Source organism: Apis cerana, linkage group LG9, assembly GCF_029169275.1.
Source record: "Apis cerana isolate GH-2021 linkage group LG9, AcerK_1.0, whole genome shotgun sequence".
Classification (NCBI taxonomy): Eukaryota; Metazoa; Arthropoda; class Insecta; order Hymenoptera; family Apidae; genus Apis; species Apis cerana.
Window position 1 is genome coordinate 11727162 of NC_083860.1, and position 27016 is coordinate 11754177.

At 40.8% G+C, this 27016-nt stretch overlaps 2 protein-coding genes across 4 annotated transcripts in view; one reads left to right on the forward strand and one right to left on the reverse strand.

Moving 5' to 3' along the window:
- The window catches only part of LOC108000569 (protein kinase shaggy-like), a 153923-nt gene extending 128169 nt beyond the window's left edge, over positions 1 to 25754 (reverse strand). For both annotated transcript variants that reach the window (XM_062079711.1, XM_062079704.1), the window contains exon 1: positions 25633 to 25754. The gene's annotated coding sequence lies outside the window, so the exon portion shown is untranslated. The remainder of the gene's footprint in view (positions 1 to 25632) is intronic.
- Positions 1 to 27016, forward strand: part of LOC108000555 (connectin) — a 171695-nt gene that overhangs the window by 84332 nt on the left and 60347 nt on the right. For both annotated transcript variants that reach the window (XM_017060955.3, XM_017060956.3), the window contains exons 2-3: positions 22393 to 22948; positions 24381 to 24874. In XM_017060955.3, coding sequence (XP_016916444.2) covers positions 22404 to 22948; positions 24381 to 24874 — 1039 coding nt within the window. In that variant the 5' untranslated portion in view covers positions 22393 to 22403. The remainder of the gene's footprint in view (positions 1 to 22392; positions 22949 to 24380; positions 24875 to 27016) is intronic.

The following is a 27016-nucleotide window of genomic DNA, read 5'->3' on the forward strand; positions in this document are numbered from 1 at the left end:
TAAAACCGATGTCAGCGAATCAAGAATTCCAGCGTGCAACGTTTCCCTCTCAAAATCCCCCGTGGAAATTTAATTTAAACGATATAAAGTAAAATATCTATCGTATAAATCGTTTCGAGGATCTACTTATCGCGGGAATCCCCCTTTTCTTCCTGTACACGTGCACCGTACATTTTAACGGACGTTGGCTCCGCTTTAAAACTTCGTTTCACGCCATTACATGACCGTTAATATCTCAAAGCGACAAATGCGGTATAATCTTATCAATTTCATCCATTTCGTCCAAAGAATATTTTCGTTCTATAAGTACTGGAAACATTAGAATATTTTCAAAGTCTGTAGTCAGCTACAGAGATGATAATTGTCGTTTCATCCCATTAACCCACCGCATATACTCGCACTGGATAGATATTCCGGTTTCCCAATCGATACCGATTAAAGTTTCCCCAACTTTCCACTTTACTAATGTCTCGCGAGTCTGGATGCAGTCCTCCTCGTAAAGTCAAATTATCCCTTCTCCTCCCTGCTGCTACTCTACGTACTCGTCGCAAATCTTTTCATCCGATTTTTCGTTTCTACAAAAAAAGAAAAAAAAAAGAAAAAAGGAAAAAATAATATAATCTTGAACAAAAAAATAAGAAACTCGTAGCGTAAATTTCTAACGAATTTTTAGAAAATTGTTAAATTAGTTGGTAGGAAAGGGTTGGTAGAGGGAAAAAGAAAAAAAAGGCGAAATCGAAGCGGGGAAAATCGATCGCGCGAACTTGTTCCAGGCAGTTTTGCAGGACGCGTGACGAGCGTGGCGAACGATTTAATAGAGAAATCTATTTTCACCATCGGCGTGGCCGATTCGACGCCGCATCGACGCGTACGCGTACGAACCTACACCCACAGGGTTCCACCCTTAAACCTGCGATTATACGGGTTTCTAATTAATGCTCGATCATCGACACGCGCCTCCCTGACCGATTGATCGATCCGTGGCTGTCGTGGATAATATCGTTCTCCAATTATCCATGATTCGGCGCATCCTCAAAATTCTTCGGATCGTCGATAGTCGAAAATTTTCCTCTCCCGGGTATTATCGATATCGGACAATTACGAGTTAACCCGTCAATTGGCTGCAACCTCTGCAAAATTAATTCCAGGAATTGGTAAATTCGCGAATTCGTTCTCACGTATTTCAACTACTTTCTCGAACCTAATTTCTCCCGCTTGATCGCAACATCTCCCCCTTTCCCTCTCTGGAAAAAAAATTGTATCTCAACCGCGTTCCCTGAATTTTCACCGCGCAGCAAATTTTCAGCTCATCAATTCGAATTCGTAGGGGCTCGTTATAAAAATATTCGCAATCACCTCGTCGGATTTGCAACCGCTTTTTCCCGGTCCGAACTCGCTCTAAATTATGTTAGCCGAGGGGGAGGGTGAATGCGACTTTCTTTTTTTTTTTATTTTCGTTACGCGGGATTGGCGTGTTACAGCGACGAAGCGCGGTAAAGCGACGTTTTATTGCCAACCATCGCGTCGTAAATCTTTCACGCGCTGTCCGTCCCGAAAGTTGACCGACCACATTTGTAGAAAATTCATCTGAAATTCATTCGGATAAAAGGAGAAAGCTCGGTGACGGCTCAGACTTTTTAAACTTCTCGTTGATTTAATCTTTCTGAGAAGAGAGAGAGAGAGAGAGAGTTTTCCTCGCGGTTATAGTCAAAAATATTTCTAGATCTCTTCGTAAGAACGTGTAGTATTATTTTTGCGCGGACGAGAAAATGGCCATTTTCTATCATCTCTACTTCTCGTTATTCCACATTTTTAATTTACCTTTTAATAATTTCTTTCTTTCTTTCTTTCTTTTTTTATCTTAAGTAACTCTTATATTTTTCATCGTTTAATCTCATTTTCAATGGGCGATTCTTTTCGAACTAATTATTCCATTTAATCCAATGCAATTTAAATTTACATTAAAAATTTTGTAAAACGAAATATTTTCTTCGAGATATCCTTTTTTCTTCTTATTTCTTTTCCATGTACATACATCGAACACCTTATTTACATACCTTCCTTATAATAGATAATAAATTCTAAAATAAATTATCATATCGTGAGATATTTTTTTAAACAACGTTTCATCGTGATTAATTATACCAAGTTGTTCAATAATGCATTGTACGCCCATTGTACCAACAAAAACCATTTCAACTTATACCTCTATATTCCAAATGCGGTAGACGTATTTAAAAATTTTTCAGTTTTACGAGTACAATGGTAAAAAATGGTCGAATGATCTTTTTGTTTCCCCGAATAATTTTAATTATCGTGTAATTTGAATATTTTCGAGTGTAATTCGTACGCGTGTATTCTCGAACCGCATTAGCGTTCTGAGATCTTGCAAATGACAGAATGGAGCGTAACGTCCAAAGTGGCCCATGCTCCCCTTGTGTGCGAACCAACAACTGGTCGACTAATATACCGGTTTGGTTTAATTAACACGCTTGCGCCATTAATAACCGGAGCGAAGATATCCACAGTGTTTAATTTGGTGTGGTGAGTTGCTCGCGCTAAAAGGCCATATTGTCTAATCCACTTTCCTCGAAACGATCCAATGAGTTATGCCAACACCCGACAACCAACGTGTACGTATACGCACATAAAAAGTGACAGAGAAAAACTTCAACCAATTTTTATTCTCAAACCAAAAAAAAAAAATCGTTTTTCGCCCTCGATCAAAGGAATCAACTCTCGAGACGTGGATCGCGCCATTAATTCTTCTTCCTAAGTCAGGGCTCTTTTTCTATCAAATATTTCGAGTTTAAGGCGACGCGGAGACTCGTTCCGCGAACGAGTTTCCAGCCAATACACCGGTACAAACGGGCGGAACGATCTCTGCTTCTTCTCCAACCACTCGTTCTCTTCTCTAGCCATAGTTCGGTTATCGTAATTCCAACGGCCGTTCCGAGCCGACAACTTCATAAGTTGGGACGCAAAAATGGGGACGGCTTAATTGAAAAACCGGGGAAACCGAGGATCGAGGTCTTCTCGTCTCGGCTATGCGCCAATTCAATAATAATATCGATAATCGTCGATTCGAAAATAAATCTTCCAATCTTTTGAAAAAAATTTACCAAGAGATAATTACGATTGGATGTCGCGTCAAAAGCAGATGTACGTACATCGAATACCTTCGAGACAGGTAGATGTAATTCAACCCATATTTTTCTACTTATTTAATTTCCGAGATTCCGAGATAGAAACTAGCTCGACTCCGCAAACTTTCGCTTCCAACTTCGTAACAACTAATCAACCACGCCGACGTTTCTTCAACCAGTTCGCTTCGCATTCCATCCGTTTACGGGGCAACATTTCTTACCTTCCGATCGTTACTTTTTAAAGTAGCAAAGAAACGAAAAGAATGGAAAACCCTTGGTTCATCGATACTCCATCCTCAACGCTCTCAACTTTCGAGAGAGAAACGAAGTTGGGAAGAACGAAAATTCCGCTGTTCGATGCTCGCTTATATATCCACAATTTTGTTTACTTCCACGATTCGACAATATTGTTGATAATTTCACGAATATCGCGAAATCTCGCAAGTGAACTCTGTTATTTCTCTTTTTAACAAGAAAGGAAAAAACGCGGCGCTAATCCGATGGAAAAATTCGTATAATCCCTGCCCTTTCTTCGCATCTCCTCTCTTTTCCTCGAATTGGAAAATACTTGGTGGAAACGCGTCCTTTTAGCCAAGTTGTGATTCTTCGAGCGTTCATCCACTCTTCGTTATTTATTTCTTTCCGTACCCTCCACCTTTCGCCTTTGTGGTAAATTATTGTCGTCCTCCCGCCTTTTCCCGTTTCCGCTTTCCATCCTACCTACCTTCCCCGAATGCCACGTACGTGGCTGAAAGCGCGACAACACCGAGAGAAAGAGAAGGATGTACGTGGAAGGTTGTAGATTCAAATTTCGCAAGCCACGCCGACCATTTTTCCTTTTCCGCGTATCACGGTATATCGCTCACGAGAGGATCACGTTTTATGGGTTTTCGTTTCGGGTTAATTGCCTCTTAGAAGAAAAAAAAAAAAGATAGCAATTTGCAGTTGTTCCATTATTTTCTTCCCTTCAATGGAAACTTCGTTTCTCATTTCATATATATATATATATATCTCAAGTAAAAATTCTTTCCTTCCGGATATTTGATTATTTGAAGTAGAAATTGTAGAAAAACAACATCCGTTCGTTCTTTGATTATTCCATTTATCTTCCATCTTTGACAATACCGGTGATAGGTAGGTAATAAAAAAGAATGGGCAATTTACGAGAGGATTCTCGAGTTCGAAATCGATCGATCGGTCGATTCCGATCTTAAACGGGACGAGATAACAATTTTTCTTCGTGAAAAAAGATCAAAGATCGCTTGCCACGGTTACCACGGTTCAGGAAAATATACGCTTCCCTAATAGCGTAAATGTCGATAAAAAGGATAAATCTGTGCGAAGATGGACGAATCCAGCGAGGGAGTCGGCTTTTAATCGTCGACTTTTAAACGCGCAAATGAACGAGCAAATGGGCAAACAACTCTGATTGTTTCATCAAAGACGAACGTTCTTCTCGTGGACTGAACGCGAAGAAAGACTAATAATAATAATAATAATAATAATAATAAGCATCGATCGAGGGGGTTGAAAAAGAGGAACGTTGTAACAGCGAGTAACGAGAAAGTAATCTCGTATCGAGATGGAAAATGTATCAATTCCTCTTGGTAACTCGATTGATATATTTACCAGTTTCGATCGGTCTCGATTATTCGCTGCGCGAAAATGGGAATTTAATGAAGTCGGCGAGAAAAAACGAAGGCAAGAAGTGTATCGCGTTGAAGTTGTAACTCGTGCTCCACGTGTCGTTGCATTCTCTGCGAATGAAATTTTTGTCTTTCCTGTTATCGGTCGATCGATTAGGAAAAAATGTAGAATGGAAAAAATATAGGGTGGATCGAAGCGCGAGTCAAAATTGTTGTTTGCACGGGGCGAAAACACTCGTTTTCGTGAACAGTTATCCACGTTGACGATGACATCACACCCACTGTGGAACGAGCAATTAAAAGGGTGGCCGTCTCGTTTAACGCGACAAGCGTTACGCCACTCGAGAAGAATGTCGTCCCCATCGGACATGCCAATGTCCCCGGCTCGAGACCAGTTATCCACGGATTCACCGGGATCCACGCTTGGATCAATTGGTTTAACAAGTCGAAGATAGATCCCTTCTTCTTCTTCTTCTTCTTCTTCTTTTGCTTCTCGTCCCTTGTAACAAGTTTAAATTATTTTCCTCGCGAGAGATAACTATGATATCTCGTTTAATTGAAAAAAATCAAATTTTCATTCTCGAGAGTTCGTTCCGAGGAGAAAATTGATTTCGAAGGATCAAGAATGTGCTTTACCGTTTCGACGTCGTCGTCGTCGTTTCGATCTAATTCGATGTAATTCCAGAAAACTCGATTTCCACGCGTCGTTAATCGAACAACAATTACCGAACAGTTCTTTATCGAATTTCAAACTTTCCCATTCTCCATTCATCAAACATCTAAATCCTTCAAATTTTTTCTCTAATTATCCTCCCAACAATTTCCTCGTTAACACAGGTTTATTCAATATCGTTGGGCTGCATTTTTATCTTATTTCTTAATTTTCGAGAAATAGTTGGCTTCGCGTTCTTCTTCCAACTTTCGTTTCCATTTCCCGTACGCTCTCTACCCTCTCGTCCCGGAACTCACTATCTTCACCGACTCGTCGCCGAAAGATCGTCTCAATAAGTCGAAATAGGAATGGTGTCACATTTCAAACTGGCAGCTACTAAGCAACACATTGCGCGGAGATTTGGCAAACAAGGTTCCCGAGCGTTGGACGAAAATTGACGAAACTTTTGCAGAGGAGGGTGAAGCAAACGAGATCCCATCTCGATCGTCTTTTCAACGACGGACAATCGTGACAATTCTCAACGTGGAATTTCAACTTTCCACGCCTTTTTCCTCCCCCATCTTCGTTATCGCGCTTTCTTCCCTCGTTACAGGACTAATCGGACAGCAAGACGTTCCGAAGAATCTCGCTTTCATCCATCGAACACGGAACGAAAGAAAACGCAGGAAGTGGAAAAGATGACAAAGGTCCACGTGTATATAGCCTCGCGATGACGTTGTACGCGATCATGTAACCTGCGTGTAATGCGAGCCATTAAAACCGTTTCGAGGGCCGCTCGACCTTAATTGCGGTTGTTTCCACGAGATATGCTTTAACATCGCGCCCCTTTTACTTGACAGCAATTATCCTCGAGGCTGACGAACGTCCACGCACACAATCCGTTCCCTTTCGTCCCGATTCGAGTCACGTCTCGAATCATCGATGGTTATTATACATCCGTCAATCCGCCTTCTCCGGGAGAAAAATCCAGATCGAGCAAGAAACGATGTAGTAACGATGATAAATTTTTCCACGTTTCATCGATCGAATCGTACTCGATCTCCGCCAATTTTCCTACGTTATCTCTCAATCTCCTGCAATTCGATCGTGTAAATTTTAGGATTTAACTACTAAGAAAAAGTTGAATCGAAAGTTGAAACCATTTTGAAAAATCGTTACGAAGATGTTTCGAACTAAAAGTCACAGTTGTTAAACTTTGGTACGGGTAGTGAAATATCGTCCTGGCTAATTACCAAAATCCCCGAGTAACTGCGCCACTAACCGAGGAAAAACTGCGACGCCTGAGCCGCAACCTGTAAAGGAAAATCTTCTTATTACCCGTTCCGTTTATTTCCGGAAAGAAGATGAAACGGCGTATCGGCAGTTCGTGGCTTTTAAAAGAAAAGAAAAATCGCAAACGTGGTGCAACTCTCCGATTAACCGGTATATATATACGTATATACGTGTACATAGAAAAGCTAAATAGCTGACGAAACTTTTCAATCGAGTATCAGTTTGTTTATTTCGTTTAATCGATCGTTGAAGTCTATTTTTCCTTTTTTTTTGCTCTCAATTTCGACTCGTCTTATCGTTCGATTTAACGTTTGTATTCCCGAGTAAAGAAAAAAGGAAAAAGGAATCGGTCTATTCGGTTAAATTTTGACTCGCATTCGGGAAGAATGTTATTCCAGTTACTTTTTCCTCATCGTTATTCGATTTATGCTCCATCGAATAATTAATTCTCCGGCCTCTGGTTAATGAGCAGAAAGCCGAGCTTTTTCAACCCCCGTCGCCAGGATAATTGAAGCGGTTGATCCCGGTTGCTGGCGTTAAACGAACAACGAGACCCCCTCGAATTATCCTGGCAAGTGTGTCGCTGACTGGTAATTACTTGCTCGCAATTAGCGAAACAAACAATCGCGTTGCACGACTACCAAACGCTTATTACGATCGCCGCTCTTAATTGTTCGAATCTTCAAAGAATTATCGTTAATGAGAAAAAAATATCTCTTTACGTTTCCCCCGTATAATAATATGAAAATATCGTATTTCTAAAACTTTCAACATCCCTACATGTCTTTCAACTCGTGCAACGATCGAGTAATCGAGCAATCTTTGTTCGAAAAGTTCGTGATTCGCATTCCCTGCTTTTCACGTTCCGATGAATACAGAATATCGCGCGAAAACAATTTCTACGTCGTATCGTTAAACAGCCGGAGGATTATTTTTAACGCGTTTAAAACAAACTTTCTTCGTGTATTTTTTGTCGCGTGTCCGCGATTTAATCGAACGCCACGATCTCAAAGAATGTGTTAGGCCATGATTTATGCGTCGGATAAGAGTAAGAAAATAGCCTCGTATTAATTGTCCACCGAGACACCGATCTTAATAGAAATTATATTACAACAGCGATTAAGTTCACCTTCTTTTCCCTTCTCCTCGCGTCCTGAAAATATACTTAATATTCTCCACCACCTGCCACTTTTCGACAACGATTATCCAAATACCAATTACTTTGACCCCGTTTCCTTTACGCATTGCGCGAGGAAAAATTATACCCTTAGCTTGATCGATGTTGCGTGTATACTTTTCCATATATATATACATATTCTATACGTATCGATTCCTTTTATCGTTACGCGTGGCAAGATATTGGAATAAACCGACGAGATAACAATTTTGTGATTTATTCTTATTTAAATGTTTATTCGATGTACGGAGAAACGTTGCGACGGAAATTTTTTTAATCCCATACGATTCCCCTCTTTCGTAGAAAATATCTTTACGAACGGACAGAAAAAAGAAAAAAAAGAAACGAAGAGAAATTTTTAAAGAAAAAATTACGATCGTACGTTTTTTTTCTCTTCCAAATTTTCACTTCTCTCGAGAAAAAAAAGAAGGAAAATTCAAAGTAAGGAGAAGAGGAATGGAAAAAAAAAACAGAGAGAGCTTGTTTCAACCGCGAAGAATCTTCTTCTCGCCCTAATAAGCGACACTCGTAAGTTCCAAGAGAGTTTCCTCTTTTCCTCGTCGAGCGGACTTGGGGTTACTTCTCCTGTACATAAACGCGACGGGGAGGCTCGTTAACAAGTTGTCGTTGGTAATTAGTACGAGAGGTCGGATCGATCAAAACCAATTAAACACATAGGTAAGTAGGGATGCAGCGTCGATGCAGCTTTCTCCGCTGATTGAAATTCACACTAGCGGTTACGACGATTAACCTACGCGATCGAGCTTTGCTTCCACTCTCTCAACTTCGTAACCCTGTTTTCTGCCTCCTCCTTTAATCATCCTGCTTAATCTTATCGCCGCACAACCAACGATCAGAATCTACTCATTTCCAATTTTCACGTAATTCCAACGTTTCCAAAGATTCAGGTGTATTTTATCGTTTCTCAACGTCATATATATTCTTTGTAATCGAATATTATTTTTTTTTTTTTTGATTACAGATAACAGTACGTTGCAAAGTAGCTAGCACGCGATACGCTTGCTGTGTAGAAAATTCCAACGTTCCAACTTCGAAATAGTCGACCGATGCGAGAGTGAAAATTTGATATCTCAACATCCGATGGTCATCAATTTCGTGAAACGATTAATAGTTACGAGGGTACTAGTACGCGGGAAAAATCGTAGGGGCGATATTTCGAGTAAAGTTTGCGAGGATGGAAAAGGCTGGATCACCGTTCGATAGGCATAAGTCAACGGAAAAACAGCGTAAGAAGCGATAAGCTCTCGAGCCAGCCGTATCGAACTTTGTCGATGAATGATGACGCGTGGCCATTTCGAAAATATCAATTCGCCGCGCGCCTCTCTTCGCGAAATATTTTTACGCGAATCCAACGAAATTATTATTTTCATAGGGAATGATTTCGAAAGTTTCCATCGGTAATCGCGGTTTAGGGCTGATCCAACTATCGTCTTGAAATCGAGTAGAGAATTAAGCAAGTCGGAATCGGTGTCGAGTTGAATAGACAGAGTTGGGTCGGGATTGGTGCTTGATGAAGCTAATGCCAGTGTTGACAATTTAATGGTGCCGTATTGTACCGCGCCACAATGATGCTGTCTATCCACTAGATTTGCGGTTGTTTGATAAAATCGAGATCTACATACAGATTATTATACGTATAAACGTAAATGCCAATTGTGGATCGAATGAGAATTTATTTTCCTTCGTCTATTTGAAGGAACAAGGATCTCTAGTCCAGATTTTTCATTTCTCTTAACCGTTTTAGATTATTTAATCAATCTAGGGTTAATAAGTCAGAAATTGGACAGAATCGTCCTCGTTCTCGTTCGTTCGGGATAGAAAATAGAAAGTTTCGAGAGACATATACGCGGAAAACACGCGTAATCCGCGCTCATTCGACCGATATGCAAATCTTCTTGTTGAAACCTATTCGCAAATAGGTACACGACTCGAGCGTTATCCTGGATAATCTCATCGCGCGAAACAATATGATTACATTTGCATAAACGTCTCGCGGAGAAATAAGAGAGGATCTTTGTTAACTGGTCCGATCTTTCCGTTCTAACTCTTTCTCCTACGCGCGGAGTTATCGATTTCGTAGTTTCGCGCATGATTCCACGCGTCAACACCTACTCGATCGCGCAGCAATTTTCTCGATTCCATGAAATTTCGATCGATTTCCGATTAAAGATTCGAGAGAGAGAGAGAATTCGCACGATAAATAAGAAAATTAAAAGTTCCTCGAGTCCCCGTTTTTACCAAAAACTTGACTTCGATACTTTGTAATTTTTATTTCATCCGAGGATTTTATATATTACGATCGTTTAAAACCGCGTATCCAAAGATTAAGACGAAGACTCGATAGGTGTGTGATCGTAATAGGATGGAATTCGGTAAACGAAGCGCTTACGAGCTTCGTGAATTAATCCATCGATTCGTAGGCATCGTAAAAGCGTTCGATATTAAGTCGATCTATTAGGGGGCGAAGAACGCGTTTAGTTAAGTTTCTAGCAGGAAGAATTAATACGAGTTTCAAAATTTTGGGGAAAAGGATAATAAAGGATAATTAACGAACGGAGATGAAGATAGCCAAGCGGAGCGGTCGAGAACAGGCGCGTAATTAGACGCGCATCGTGGGAGACGCGTATCTTGGAGGAGGAGAAATTCATCGGTCCGAGTAAAATGTTTATTCATAAACGAACAGCTGGAATGGAGCAGCGCAAGGGCGGAGCGAAGGGGAGGAGGTGTTGCGAGAAGAGGAATACGGCAACGTCTGACTCGCCGTAATTGTGAACTCGGTGGAATCGATATGGGCCCGGCAAATAATAGCGTACACGTGATACGCTACCACGTTTCCGGAACAGACCGTCTCGGTTTATCGTCCTCGTCGTGGATAACGCTACTCAAAAGTATCCCTTTACCAGTTTAATTAGCTCAAATCCAACGACGTTCTTTTCCTATTCTTATTCTCCAGCACGGATTTACAGTCGACCTTGCTTTCGTTTCGCGCGATTACCAATTAACAATTAACAATTTCACCTTCTCTCACTGGAGATTTAAGGTCTTTCTCCTCTTTTTCTTCTTCTCTCTTCTCTCTTTAACAAATTAAAGATCGATCGATTTCGACCCTTGGTGTATTCGTATTTTCAATTGGATAACGAGTTCAATTTTCCACGTTTCGATCTATCTTCGTCTTCTCTTCGTCTCCTTTCTCCCAAAAGGTTCCTATTATACGAGGGAGGAATTGGTAACGTAAAAAACGTATATCTATTACGACTTGTCGAGTAGCTTTCGCAGCCAGAATTACCCCGGATGCCGCCAAGGTTTGCTTTCCATCAGGAAATCCGTGAATTACAAAAGGTTTTGTTCCTAGTTTCGAGAGCGCGGGGAACCGTGTTTTGTCTTCGCAAGAAAGTCACTCCGGAAGATGATATCGCGTATCCACGTTAATTTACGTGGAAACGTAGTTTAGGAATACAATTTAACGCTTCATCTATATTACTTATATTTCTTATATTTTGATATTTTGAGATCGCGCGCATTATACGCGCAAATCGACGAGCCGATTTTTCTACAACTCCTTCTTTTCTTTTTTCGCACGTCTCGCTCGACTGTTGTTTGCTTCTCAAACTCGTATTTCGAAACGAAATTCAAATCAATTTTCGCTCATTTTCCTTTTTGATAGAATGAAAAGAAAAATAATTTCAGAGAAATTTGTTAAGAACGGTAAAATTACGAAAACGAACGACGAGTTTTTTTTTTTCATCTTTCAAAAAGTCAATACCGAATTCGCCGACATTTTTTTCATAATCCTCTCTGGATTTTATCGGTTTTAGTTAACTCTCTTGAGCGTTAACAGGTTCACGCCTTCACGGAAGTGGAACAACTTGGCGCGAATCGTAGCACAGTCTGGCAATTCTACGCGTCTTCCACTTTTTCGAACGAGCGTTCGTCACTTTTTGCAGACAGACGGTATATGGTGCCGAGAAGTATGGCAAAAATAGGAAGACAATTTACGCAGTGATGGTTCAACTTGGCAAGAAAGCAGGATTATCGTGGTGGTAGTTTGCACGAGATCGTCGAGTTCCATCTCGTACCATGCTTATCGTTCTTTTCTTTTCCCTTTTCTCTCTCTCTCTCTCTCTTCTATGCACCGTTAATCGTGGCAGATCAAATTTTTCTAAGAATTTTAACAAATCTCGTATCCTATTTGGGACATGCGAGAAAAATGCGAGGAGGTAATTTATACCGTTCGGGTAGAAAATTGACGAGTGTGGCGAAATCAGTGGCTTCGCGAAATCTTAGAGCGACGTAAGCCTCTAGAGGATTATTTCGTTGATTTCCACGCGAACCGAATGTCGTCGCAAAGCCTGGCAAACCGGGGCTAGACCGAGAGTCGGAGGGCAGAAAAGGGGATCGGTGTGACGTGTATTTTCCCGATCGTACGTCTAACGGTAATCCGACACTAATTTCGATCCGATCGAGAACCGTTCTCAGATATCGCGTAGATTTCGTGGATAACACCACGTTGAGAAATCTTGGGGTACAATGGATGGATCCCAGGGAAAATTAACCGATGTGTTTCACATCCATAATATAATAACGGGGATGATATACCCGTGAAATAATAGATTTCCAATCTGATCTTTTCTCCGATTCAAAATATCTTCTCAGAAATAAAAGCTAAATCAGATTCGTAATTTTTTTTTTTCAATTAAGAGAAGAAACATTACTTTGACGATCCATCTCTATTTCACAAATGCGCGCATATACTTGGGTTTCGTTGTCGTTAGAAGATGAACGCGTTGCGAAGGGATGTATCTAAACGAAAGGTTAAACAGAGAAATTATCATCGCCGCGAAAACTTGGATAAATCGCGAAGCGAGTTATGTACAACGCACGAATGGAAAATGACGCTTTTATCTCGAAATAAACAGGAAATGAAACTAATCATTCCAGAAAAATTTCTTATATTTCGGAAAAATCTATGGATCGGAAATTTTACGCTTTTTTATTCATTTGTAAATTTTTTTATTGATATTAATCTTCCTTCGAAAAGTTTTTAGTTCGATGAGAAACGGAAAAATTACACGTTTCGAGGATTCGATAGGTTTCGTAAAAAAATTTTGTAAAGAAAGAAAGGATAAAAATTGAATCGCTTTCTTCTTTTCCGTTTCCCTAAACATTAGTTTCCTACGAGGGAAATTTATCGTTGAAAATAAATATTGAAAATTTCTCGTAGTGTAAAATATCTTTCGATTTCGAGTCTGGAGCAAAACGATTTTAAAATCGTATCGATTAATCGAGTAAAACATTTTACGTATAATACATATATACATATATACAAGAGAGAATACGTAGATTACGCGTAGTATTACGCGAGAGAAAGAGACACGCTTTGCATAATTCTCGCGTAATTACGCCGGTTGACACTTGAGATGCGGCGAGATAAATTCTTAAATGCGGTTTGCTAGTTCGTTGACCATTATTACGTTGTCCCACGAGCACGGTGATAGGACAAAATGAAATTCCTCACACCTCGTGGCGTATCTCATTCTATTCCCTTCCTTTCTTCTTGCCCTTTTCTTTTCTACGTAGTCTCTCCCTCTCTCTTTCTCTCTCCAATACCATGTACGTAAATACTTACTTACGTAATCGTAAAAATTTATTTTCTCCAAAGATATATCGATCGAAAAGATTCGGGAAACACGATTCGAGCATGTCTCTCGACGCTTTATCATCAACGGTTCCAATATCCTCGACGAAATTGGCGGATGGTGAACGATGCTGACTTTTAGCGAATATCGGTGAGCCTCTAATCGTTGGAAAACCGTAAAACGCCTCGAATGGAAAATACGAGGGCAGCTGGAACGACGATGGAAAATAGTTGGACTAGTTGGAGCGCTTCTCGCCACGGCATGCGTGTAATAACGAGAGAGAAATTAATCAGGCTGATATATCGATATTCGTGCGAGGGAATATTTTTCGAAACGGGGAATTTTTGACGGGCAATCGTCGAATCGTCCGTTTATTTTTTTCCTTCGATAAAAGTGTATATCTCGTTTGCCTGCTCGCTCTCGTCGATGTCCATTATTCAACTACATCTCTGCCGCGTTACCCGCGAATCCGCGAGGCAAGTTGCTCGCCAGGCAAATTGGATTGGGTGGTGGAGAGGTAAATTATTATCAACGGGGGAAAAAAGGAAGGAAGAAAGGGAGAAGTTTATTTTACCGCTGTGACGCGTTAATTTCTCTCGGTCGACATCGCATCGCGTGATTAAGATTCGTCCCGCATCGCGAGCCGCGGCCGAAACAAAAGCCGCGTCCTAATTAATAGGGATAAAAGATACGCGTTGACGAATCGTGGACTCTGCGGGATAGGGAAAAATGGTTAAAATTACGGAGAGAAAAGAATGCGTAATTAATCGAAAGTAGGTCGATAATTTCGTGAGAATCGAGAGGGGAGGGGCATAAGATTGCTCCGATAATCTGGCGTGCTTCTTTATTAATTACACTCAGGAGTAAGCCTGAGCACTTTTCTGGTTCCACGATAATTAGAAAGATCCTCTTAACGATCTCTTAATAGTTGAGAGCTTTTAAGGAAGCTCGGTTTGTCGTACCTCCAACATCTTAAGAAAATCTTGGATTAATCACCACCCATCTCCGTCTATTTTTCTTCTTTTGTCCCCTTCGTCTTAGATTCGTTCTAATCTCGATTTTAAACTCGATTTCACTCGATCGTTCTCATCCTCGTATCGAATTATTCCTGTCTATCTCGAATCGACGACACCAATATATACGTTACGATCGAAAAAATTCTCGTCCACTTTTTCGCATTCCTCGAATTCTCGATCAAATCTCTCTCCCTCTCGGCCGTTCTCGTCGACAAATTCACTCTCATCTGGCGCGTTCTCGGAGAAAAGTGTCTCCGCTCCGTTCGCCGCAAAGGGAATGCGAGTCGAAAAATCATCTGCCACTTGGCGTAGCCGCACAAGTTTCCAAACGAGATGACTTTAAAGCGACGAACGATTTTCCGTCCCTTATTCCGCCGACGAAATATTTTATTTCAATTTTATTTCGTCATTCGTTAATTATTATGGAATTAACGCCAAGTTTTTCCTTCTTTATATATCGACCAGAGAGATGCCGGGTCTTTAAGATGCCTTTTTTCGTTACGCCCCGTTGAGGTTAATCATTTCTTCCCCGGCCGAGAATGGAGGAAAAGTAATTGGTAATTGCGCGATTTGAACGACGCGGTAGCTGAACGGAATGGCGATATTAAACGCAAAGAGGATACTTTAAATACATCCCTCTCTCGCGTAAAACGGTGTCGTAATTCAATTCTCGTAGGCCTTGTACGGCCCCGCCCATGTCTCTGAAACGTGAAATTTTCATACGCGATGTTCCATTTTCCAACCATGCTCCGACACCGGCAAAAGGGAACTAGGAATTCCAGCGGCTGTTTTACGGGAACATCAATGCGCGACACGCGATATTTACATTTCCAGGCAGCTTTAACGCACGTATCGTTAGCTGGAAACCGCGTATAAGGCTTTGTGTCGTCGGCTGGCCGGATCCGCTCGAGCACGCCGCGTTTCGCTTGAATTCATCTCGAGGGGGCCAATGGGAGAGGCTTCTCTTTTGCCCGTGGAATAAATGCGCCCGTTTACGGGAACCACGTCATGGCCGTGTGTTATTTTCAGATTTTGCGCCGATTGTTCGTCTCTGCACACAACTTCCTCTTTCAAAGGAACGCCGAGCTAAGGTGTATTGTGCGCTTCCCTTCTGAATCATCCAGAATGCTATGAATGATGACAGGCCGTACAAACTTTCGACGGTTTTCAATCTTCGGTGGAAAAAATTCTTGATAACGGCTCGAGAAAATCTTGAATTTCTTCTTCGAAAATCGTCTTTTTCCTTGATCGATATTTCGTATTCCTCGATATCGTTTCTTTTTTAATATATACAGATTACTTGCTTTTATAATAATTATTGCGCAGCGAAACTCATCGTCGTTGTTTAAAAGTAGATAGAGGGGGAAAAAAAATACGGCGAGTATCTCCACTCTCCGATAAAGCTAATAATTAATAAATGACGGAACATCTGTTTGAAAAAGCAGAAAACGCTAGCTCCACAAATCTCGTGGAGCTAGACTTATCGCGACGAGATCCCCTCGAGCCACTTGTAAAATCTCGATAATCACACGCAGCAGCAGCACCAGCACCGCACTGTTGGCGCGTGCACACGCCCGATCCATCGACCGAGCTGCATCTATAATTAACGAAGGTGGATCATTTTCTTGGTCCGCAAGAGCTGGCTCGATCGATGCTTTCACTCGAGGCTCGTGTGTGGAAGAGCCCTGCGAGAGGAAATGACGGAGCGTGACTTACACCGTTCCACGAAAACTTTGCCGGTAGGCCGGTACCCTCGATAAAGGGAAAACTGTGGGGTATTTGATCCCGACTCGAAAAATTCCCCCATTTTTCCCCGGAGTCGATAAAATCCAACACGCTTCGTCTCGTTATTTATCGTTGAATACGGCTCGAACCATCCGTTTCGCCGTTTCAAAAATTCTTCCAGAATCGAGCTTTCACGATTAGATACGTGCACGTTTCGCTTTTCAAAGAAAAAAAAAAAAAAAAAAGAACGAGAGCTTCTTGTACGAGAATAAATAGATATCGATCGGAAGTTTTAAAGAAATATCGATGATAAGAGACAATGATAATGACACGAAGGAAAGTCGAAATTTGTTGCGCATGAAATATCATTTTTACGAATTGTTTTAAATGACATGTTTTCGATCACGTGATTGTACAACAAGTTATATACCATCGATGAATAGTGTTTTTTCTATAAGATATAACATGGAGCATGTTCTCGTATTTATAGTAAAACGATTCTCTTGTGCTATTATATGTACATTTATAAATTAATTTCGTTCCTTGGTTATTGTTTAATTAAATCAAATTATACGCACACAAAGTAAAGTTTTTCCTCAAAACAATTCGATCCGTAATGGATATAACTCGTCACTATATTGAAACAAGTATTAATATCACGTCCATTTCAAAATATTAATACGTACTCGTAATTAATACGCAAAAGTATTTTGGATCGAAGGATCTCTCGGCGAGATTCATCCTTTTCGATTCAAAAAGACATTCTTCTCTATTTAATTCCGTTAATTAAATTAATTTATTCGGGATATCTATCGGCCAATTTTAATAAACCTTTGATCATCGATCGATCGATCATCGATATTTCAATTCCTTCTCATCCTTCCTCTCGTTCGAAAAACAATTAATCATTTTTTGTCTCGAAAAATTAAATACTACCAGTTCGCATCTCTAATTTTTTTTTTTTTTTAATACCAAATTTTTATTTATCTTCTTTCCAAAAAAAAAACGAATCATCGATGGAAAAATATTTTTCCAACGACATTTTTTTTCTTCCTCTCGATCATGGATAAAAAGGATGAGGGAGGGAAGGGGGGAGGAGATAACGTGGAGCGGAGTATCGCGAGATCGAATAAAAAAATCGACAAAAATGTCACGGGCGATATCCGGAAATTTGGTCGGCGTTGTCCCGGGAAACGATCAACTTCCTATCCCGGAAAATTTCAACGTCTGTTGGCCAAAGGATAATCCTTGTTCTTTCGCCCGGATTATCACTTGCTAGTCAAAGAGGCGGATTTGGAAAACGCCAGGAACCGCGTGTTCGATTTCAATGAAAATGAGAGGGAATTAACGATTTCTCGTTAAATCCTTTTTAAGAAGAGAGGATATTCTTGAACGAGCCGGCGAAAGTTTTCCAAGATTAGGAGATCCGATTACGACTTAATTATTTAAGTTTAAAACGAGAAATGATTATTCTTAAACATCGTATATACCGTATTATACGTACGTATTTCAAAGTAATAGACGACGTTTCATCCGATTACGTAAAATTCGATGGATTTCTTTTAAGATGTATTTACATGTGAAAGAATCGATACTCGGGATGAAGAAAAATTCCATTGGAAAAACGCGAAATTTGCAAAATATATATTTCTATGGAGATTAAAAAAATTTCATCGAAATGTATAGAAATTCCTGCTCCTTAAAGAGAAATCGTATCAAACTCATACTTTGCGCAAATACACGAAGGCGAGGCTTTTTAATTCTACAAAAAGCTCCCTATTCTATTCGTGATATTCCAATAATGCATTCCGACGATAAACCAATTATCAAGATTAAGAATTTCGTGCAGGAAAACCGTACGAGTTTCCTAAAGTGTATATCATCGGATATACCTGCGTAAATACGTGGATTAGATCGAATAGCTGAAAGATTAAATTGTTATATCCGAGGGTGGAAAACATTTAAATCGTTCCGGATGGACAAAGATGAAAAGTTGACGACTGTTTGAAGAGATCGTACGCATTTATTACACTATTATACTAGTATTATACTAGTGGAAAAAGTTGGTCGATCGGAAAGTTGAAATCTTCGTACATAATAATACACACGCGAGATACAAAATCTTAACAAACGGATATCGATTTTGCGTTTTTTATCGATTTCTCTTTCTCTTTCTTCCCCTCGAGGAGTGAAGACGGGCGTAAATTTTGCACGAGCGTGTTATACGCGTAATACCGCGGTCGATAAATTCGAGTACACAAATTACGGTTGCTAGAAGATGGAGAAACGAGGTACGGTATCCGGAAGAATTTATGCACGCGCGTATATAACGTTCGCGATTTGAGCGCGCGCGGAACGAAATGTTGATCAACGTCCGAGATCGACGTCGGACGGAGAATAAAAGTATTTCCAACTATTGCTGGTGTAAATTTTGTTTTTTGCGATACGTCGACGTCTCGTTTCGAATTGGCGCGAAATGAGTTTTCGCCAAGAGAAAATGATATTTGAAAATTGATCGGGAATCTAATGGCGATAGGGGAGGGGGGAGGCGTTATTGGAAGGAGCGAGGATTTATTAGGGAAAAAAGGAAGGAAAGAAAGAAAGGGGGTGGACGCGTCTGTGCTAACAAATTAAACGCGAAAATTACCATTGGTTCGTGATTCATCGGTAAGAAGAGAAGCTACTTCCGGGTATCCGTCGCGTGTGACTCGCGTTCCGATAAGATTCTAATTAAGGAGACTTATCGGGGGTCGTCTGCCTCTGCCTCCGCTCCATTTCCTATCCCCCCGCCCCGACACCCTTGGAGCGTGCCTCACTTCCGGAAAACCGTGACTTTTTCCAACCAACGATCGCCCGTGCCAGATGCATCCATCTTTTAACGGGTTGCTCGACATTCGCGCGGTTGCCTCCGTCTGTCTCTCGGATAAAATCCGTTTCGCGTTGCTTCCAACAGGAAATTTATAGATTCCCATCTTCGAGTATCTCCGTAGCTTTGAAATCACTTTCTTTTCTCTCTCTCTCTCTCTCTCCTATGTATCGCGTTTGCGAAATATTCGTAATTTGGCGAATATAAAGTCGATAAAGCGTCTAAGGATCGTAAAATTATAGGATTCTGGATGGAAGGGAATGCAGGGTCTGAATGCAGGGAGCAGGTTTGGTAAAATAAAAGTCTCGGCGAGGAAACTCGTTGGTACGGAAACTCGGGTTTAGATAAGGGGATATCAGCGGAAGTCATTGAACCAGCAAACGTCCAACGGCGAAAAAAAGAAATGTTAAAGAATACAAAAGATCGTTTTCCCTCGGTCTAGTTCTAGTTCTATTCTCTCGTATCTAAGGCGTCGTCGCCTTAACATTCCGCAGACGGCGTAACGAAATACGAACTCTGCCGCTTTCTAAACAGGAATCCTTCTGTTCCCTCCTCGGTGAACGTGTGTGCAAATCGACACGCATCCCTCCTTCGCTTCGATATAAAGGGATGAACGAGTTTCGCTTATTCTCGAGGAATTTCATTTAAAAGTTTCCCCCGCTACCACCACCACCCCTTTTTTTTGCTTCTTTTCTTCCGTACGCCGCTTGCTCCCCTGCGATCCTTCGTCTCTTTTTTCTCTTTTTTTTTTTTTGTTTTCTTTATCTTCGTTCTCTTCGATTCGTTACCACCAAAATGTTATTCGTGTTATTTATAAAAATTTCAACGATTCACAGTTCGAACAGTATCGATTATCACGTGTTTTCGCGTATCGAGCAAACCGTCCAATTAACCGCGCTTCGACATTTATTTAGTTCGTTAGTTCGTCTGGAAAGTTGGCGGGGTATCGTTTCCAAACGTTTTTTTTCGCGTCAACGCGAACGATATATAATCGTCATTTTTTATGGAAATTCGATCGATCGAGCGATCTTTCCTCCTCTTTTCGAAACAAACTAATTTGAACGGTATCCGACGACGCGACGGACGATCGGACTTTGAACGTGGAATTTTCGATCGGTTTTCGACCGCTGTGGAATTTTACAGCCTCGACGAATACCGTGTCGCGCGAAATTCCACTGGCATCGATTCATAAAATTTGCATTACATTTTTATTAACAAATTTCGCACAAATTACCGACCAATTCCATCAAGATTTTTTCTCTCCCTCCCTATCTTCCAACCTATGTATTCATTTGCCCCTGTACAGTCTATGAACCGATCGCTGATCAACCTCTTTCATCGCCTCGTTTTATCGCCCGCTCGTCAATTCCGTCTGTGCTCGTGTAATAATTGCCCGAAAGCTAAAAACCGAGAGAGAGAGAAAGAATCGAAAGAAGTGATACTATTAAAAAAATACTCAACGTAAATAAATAGCTCGTAGAACAATGGCAAAGGAAAGCGAAATCGGAATGCTTCGGCAAAATACCAACGACGAATCGCTGTATGAATCGTCTCGTTGGCGATCCATCTTCATCTCCGTCCTTGAAACGCTGTTTTCGATATTTTCACAAATTGGCCGCTCCTGAAAAATTTCTCGCCTCCTCTCGCGGTGGCGTTAATTCAGCTCGCGCGCTCGCTTCGATCGTCATATTGTACGCATACGGCGCGTTAATTGTAACCTCGAACGAACTATTGTGCGTGCGCGAAGCCGATAACCGTGCTTGATTGCGCGATTAAAAATTAAAGCTTGGCGCTCCGTTCCACACCCGCTTCCATACACACTTTCATCAAGCTGCTTTATCTCTCTTTACACCGCACTGCGTCGCAAAAATACATATTCTCCAAATTCAGGTCATTTGTGAATGGTGTATTCGCGAGATTCGAGAACGAACGTCACGCGTCAAACTCATCCACCGTTGCTACACGGTTTATAAAAGAGCATCGAATCGTTCGTTTCTTTAAACCCGTTATTGTTTATACACACCGTGTAAAACGATAACGATCACGAGGATGGAAACGCGGGAGAACGCAGTCGTTTCCGTTTTCGGTTCAGAGGTGGAAAAAATCGGGGCCCGGTGACGATTCCGTTTAATGGACCGTCTTCCGTAACAGCGACGAAACCTTTTTCTCTTTTATTCTCGCGACGAGCGTGGCGTTCAACGCGAATTTTCAATTATAAAACTGATGGGAGATGAGACGAGACGGCGAAGAAAGGACGAAGCCTGCGTCCCTTTTTCGCGCCGCGTCAAATGCGGTGAATAAAAAGGCGGAGTAAATCGCGAATGAAAATATTCGCCGCGATAATAACAAATTCCGTGATATCTCTTTTATTTTATTTCCGGTCCGCGAGAAATAGTCGAACCGTCGTCGGAATTCTCGAAATATTTCCGAACCGAGCAAAATAAAGTACTCGAATCGAGGAAATTTTTTCGTCTTATCCGACGGGTTGTACGGGTTCTAAAGTTCGTAATTATGTGTGCTCGCGCGATGCCGAACAGAAGAACAAAAAAAAAAAAAAAGAAAAGGAAGAAGAAGGAGGAGGAGGAGAAGGAAGAAAGAAGCAGCCAGTTTCTCCGTTGAAAAAAAGAGAATCGCGCGAATATCGAGCGACAGTTTGAAAAATAAAGGCATTATGCGAGCGTTCCGCTCGGGATGATAATTTTTCAAAGGGTTTCTCGCGTGCCGCTTTCCCTTTTCGGCTCGTCGCCGTTCGTTTTGCGGAAGAGGCTAAGGGGAAAAAAGTCGAGCGATGGCGACGACAGGTGAAACACTCACACCTGCCCACTCCATCTATCCACGCAAACTCTCGAACTCTTTCCTTCCCTCTTACCTTTTTTCCTTTTCCTTCCTCTCTCTCTCTCTCTTACCACTCCCGACCACTTTCTTCCTTTGTTCGTTCCCTGGCTCCCGACCAGATTTTTCTAGCCCGATGAACCATAACGGTGGCGGTGGTCAACGCCAAGATAAGCCTCTCCTTCGATCGTTTCAACAGGCTGCAACGATTCTTCTTCTTCTTGTCCAACGATCTTTATTAACGTCGCTACGACGAATCCGTGATGATTAATCGAAAACCGCGTCGCATTCAATCACATTCCCTCCCCCATTTATCACGAACGCGGTTCGCTCCGTATTCGGATTATAAACAATTTCCAACGAGAAATTTCTCTGTTCGCAGATCCGTTCGAGATGAAACGATTATCCCGGCTCTTTCTTCAAATCTTGTTCCTGGTCTCGATCGCAGCCTCGAGTTTATCAGCGTCGACGAGGTCTCGGGGGAAGAAGAAGGTCGCCAAGGAGGTGAAAGACGCCAACATATGCGAGATAAAGGGGATGCAGGCCCCCATGTATTGTTATTGCAACAGCAACGAGTTGAGGAACGCCACGGATGCCACTTGCGTCATATTAAACCCGTTCACCAACAGCGATCCGACATGGAACAACTTCGACTCGCAGATCTACCTGCAAAAGCTCAAGTTCGTAGTTCGAACGCCCAACGGATTGGATTACATACCCGTCCAGTTGCTCACGCTACTCAAGAACTTGCAAATTATCACGATTCAGGACGCGAGCATCAACGAAATCGCGGAATACGCGTTCTCCAACCTGCCCATCATCACCGATATCAATTTAAGTAGAAACTCCATTTCGACCCTCAGGATGCACGCGTTCGAGAATATGAAAAATCTAACGATCGTTTATCTCAGCGAGAACAGGATCACCGAGATAAATAGGTAGGAAATTACGTTATTTCTTTTCACTTTCTATCCATCCTTTAAAAAAAAACTGTTCTGCCTCCTTATTATTCTCCTTATTCTCCCTTTAGCTCGCAATACGTCGTACACTCCAATCTGCATCTCGTTATTCATTACTCGCGATATTCACGCGCGGGTCGATATTTCCAGCGCTGCGAATCCCCGAATTTCCTGGTCCTGGTCCCTATACCGCGGATATTCGATTCAAATTCCTTTTCCAATTTCTTTTATCAACGCGATCTAAAAAAAAATAGGAAAACTTGAAACGTTTCTTCGAATCTTTCGTAATTCGAAAGCTTTGTGCCCGAAGCAAAATGCACAACTCGATCCGGGCGCATAAATTGCCATTGAATTTCGCGATCCGTCGGCCAATCACCGAGTTTCTCCAGCCAAATCGAATTCGCCAATTTGCCACGTTTCGAAATCCGAATTATTCGCCATTCGTTAGCCCCGTTAATAATTCGAATTACCGGATTAATCACTCGGGAGGGGGGCAACATTCCTCCGTAACTCGTATCGTTACGCTCGCGTATTCTCACAAAGTATACGTACAAAGATTTTCGCTCGCTCGAAATGTACGCTGCTTTCACACGTTTTTCGTTTCCACCATTCTTCCCGTCTTTGATGCGCGTGCACAACATATTTTTACGTTTACGTCGAACGTTATAACGACACGGATAAATTAATCGCGGAAAATGATTCGCGCGATAAATTCCGCGCGGCTTGTTCAATTATATTTCCGCGACAAAACGTGCAGTTTATAGAGTGCAACTGGCAATTAAGAGTTAATCGATAAACTGGTTAACACGATTCCGCTCGTGTGTATCGCCCGTATTATCGCGGCCAGTGCAAACTTATCGTCCTTGTTAATAAACAATTAAACGAAACGATACAAAGTTTACCTTACCGATGCTCAAATTGACGAAACGTAAATATATAACCGATCCACGAAGTGGAAATAAGGATGGATTCGCTCGTTACGAGAGAACACTTTGCGTTAAATCGAAATTGTTTATAATGATCGTACGATTTAATTATCCAATAATTTCAAATTCGATCTCGAATAGCGCAGAATCATCTTACGAGCGTATCGATAAAATTTCGATTCAAAAAAGTTTCCGCTTTACGTGAGATATCGATCTCGACAAGAGAATACGGGTCGATAGAATGAAATTACGTCTTACGTCGTCAAAGGCATTTCACGATTACTATTACTCCAAGATTTTCGTTAAAATATATACCTGGATGTCTATCGCGCCAAAGAGTGCGTCGTATCGCGTCTCCTATATTCCTACGTAAACTCGTCGCTCTTCGTTTCTCTTCATTTTCGCCTAAAAGGGAACGTCCATTGATCCACGATCATTTTTCCTTCTCCTCCGCTTGCGAATTTTCACCCTTGCTCGATTTCCAGGGACGTATTCGTCAATCTGCCGTCCATGAAGAATCTCTATCTGAACGAGAACAACATCAATACATTACACGACAAGGCGTTCAAGCATCTCGCCTCTCTAAAGGAACTGGACCTGTCCAACAATCAGATAAAGGTGATCACCGCGGACAGTTTTCACGGGTTAACGAGTTTGATCAGTTTGAATCTGCGGGGCAATTTAATCGCCATGGTCGGTGATCGAACGTTCATCGAGATGCCCTCGTTGACGGAATTGGAGCTGGATCAGAACGAGATCAAATACATCACGGAGAAAGCGTTGGACGGGATGAGGAACCTGAAGCAACTCACGCTCAGCGAGAACGAATTGGTAACTCTCGAGCCGGATTTCCTTGCCGGGGCACCAGCGGTGTACATGCTCAATTTGAGGGACAATAAACTCAAGACCATGACTTTCGACAATATCAAGCCTATCGTGACCAACTTGTACAACACTACCAGTCATTTCTATCTGAGCGGTGAGTCCCGTTTCCTTTTCTTTCTTACGACTTTTCATTCTTGCCGCGCTAAATTTCGCGCTAAAATTCCCCCAAGCAGGATCCTTTTGTAAATAAAATTCAACGAGAGAATCGAGATTGATCGTTCGCAAGTTGTCAAGATTGAACGAACTTTTATTTATAAAAGAAAAAAATTTGTTAACGAGCATGGCTGTCGTTGTTAAGGGGTATCGACGCGAATATCTAAAATCTCCTCGGTCACGCTAGTCCCTAGTCGAAAGATCGAGAAACGATGTTATCGCGGAAAATCGTCCATTTTCCGATGCGTGCCAATTTTACGGCTGCTCGAGGCAATGTCGATCCCAGTGCGACCTTATCTTCCCCATTCTAACGATTATCCGCTATTTTGCCACTTGTCGTGTTATCTCCGTGAACGTATCGCTAAATTATTTCCTCTTCAAATTTTCTTCCTTATTTTAATCTTTATTTGAAAGATTTATACGAATAATCGTGTTGAAGAATCGTAGAAAATATATTGACGACTCGTCTCTCTTTTTTAAAAATAATTTCGAAACGAAAATACCTATCATATATATGTCCCATATTTTATTAATCGTTTATTAATAGAAGACAAGTAACGAATTTCACTTCGCTTTCGTGAATTTAATTTACTACTCCAGTTTCACTTAGGCAAATTCGTGTTACTTGCAAGAGAGAAAATACGTTATATACGATTAATATTAATACCCGTGTATATATATATATGTATATTTTTTTACCTGGATGTTATGGACGAGAGAGTGAGAGAGAGAGAGGGAAAAAAAGGGATTATTTTCCATAGGAGCCAGTTGTGTCTAGTTTGAAATGTAAATAATCTCCGACCCAATATTTCCACGCGGTTTCCAATAGAGCAGAGGTTGGTCTGTCTTCCGCATCGTGTTCCATCCATCCCGGAATTACCATAAAGTGGCAAAAAGATCGCTTCTAGCCATTGCCTCTTCTCTTTTGAGAAGTAGGATGCTGTTGTAATTCAGTAAATCGTTCGTCCCTGCGTCTACGAAAGATATGTATTTCAGTAAATCTATGTAAAAAGATTAATTATTTTCGAGTCTTGGTAAACAAAATTAAATTCGAAATGAATATATAGTATCTATATGTAGAAAACGTCGATACGATACGTGAACGTTAAATATATATATATATAAAAAAAAAAAGTTTTCGAAAACTCTGCAAAATAACCATTTTCAGAAGATATATCAGAAAATAGAACGACCATCTTTCTTCGTATTCTTGAAATCCACGTATATTTCAACTATAATCGGATCGAGAGAATTTCGAGCAATTTTGGTGCAACGGGACTGCAAATGTGACTTCGTGTCAAAACGAGTCAGTTCAAATTGAAGTAGACAGATCGAAAAGTTGACCAACTTTGCGGCAAATCCTGTCCCGGAAAAATTCTTTGAAACCTAACATTTTTTTTTTTTTAATAAGAGAAGCGACAGTACTTTGTCGATTCGATTCGATTTCGAAAAAAAAATTCGGTCAACGCGATAGAAATATTTTTTCGGTATAGCTGACGATGATTGCATCGCGTATCATATATTATCAAACGGAATATCTCGAAAATAATCGTAATACTTTTATATCGATATTTAAATTGGAAATTTAATTAAGCATGATCATTTGGATGAAACGATATAACTGAAATATATGGGATTAAACTAAATGAAACTGACTAATTTTCCGCCGATGTACTGATTATTCATTAATATAATTACCTAATTAGAATTCAATTCAATCTTGTTACCAATGTACAGGTAAAGCGTCCTTCCTTATAATCCAATCTTTTATATTATTATTTATTTTTACCTTTTCTAATTATCTTTCGTTTGAATTTATCAAATATCGATATTATTAAAATTAAATGTGATGAAAATTAAACGATATCGAAATATTTGAATTAATCGTATCGATTCTTTACGCAATAAGTATTGGAAACTAGGATAATTCAAATCGAATTAACGAATTTTTTAAGTAATTCAAATTAAGATCTAATTATGGAAATATCGCGAAATTTATGCGTGTTTATATTCCAGTTGCAAATTTTAATAATTGTTTCTCTCTTTTTCTTTTTCTCTGATTTGAGAATATCAAATCAAGTTT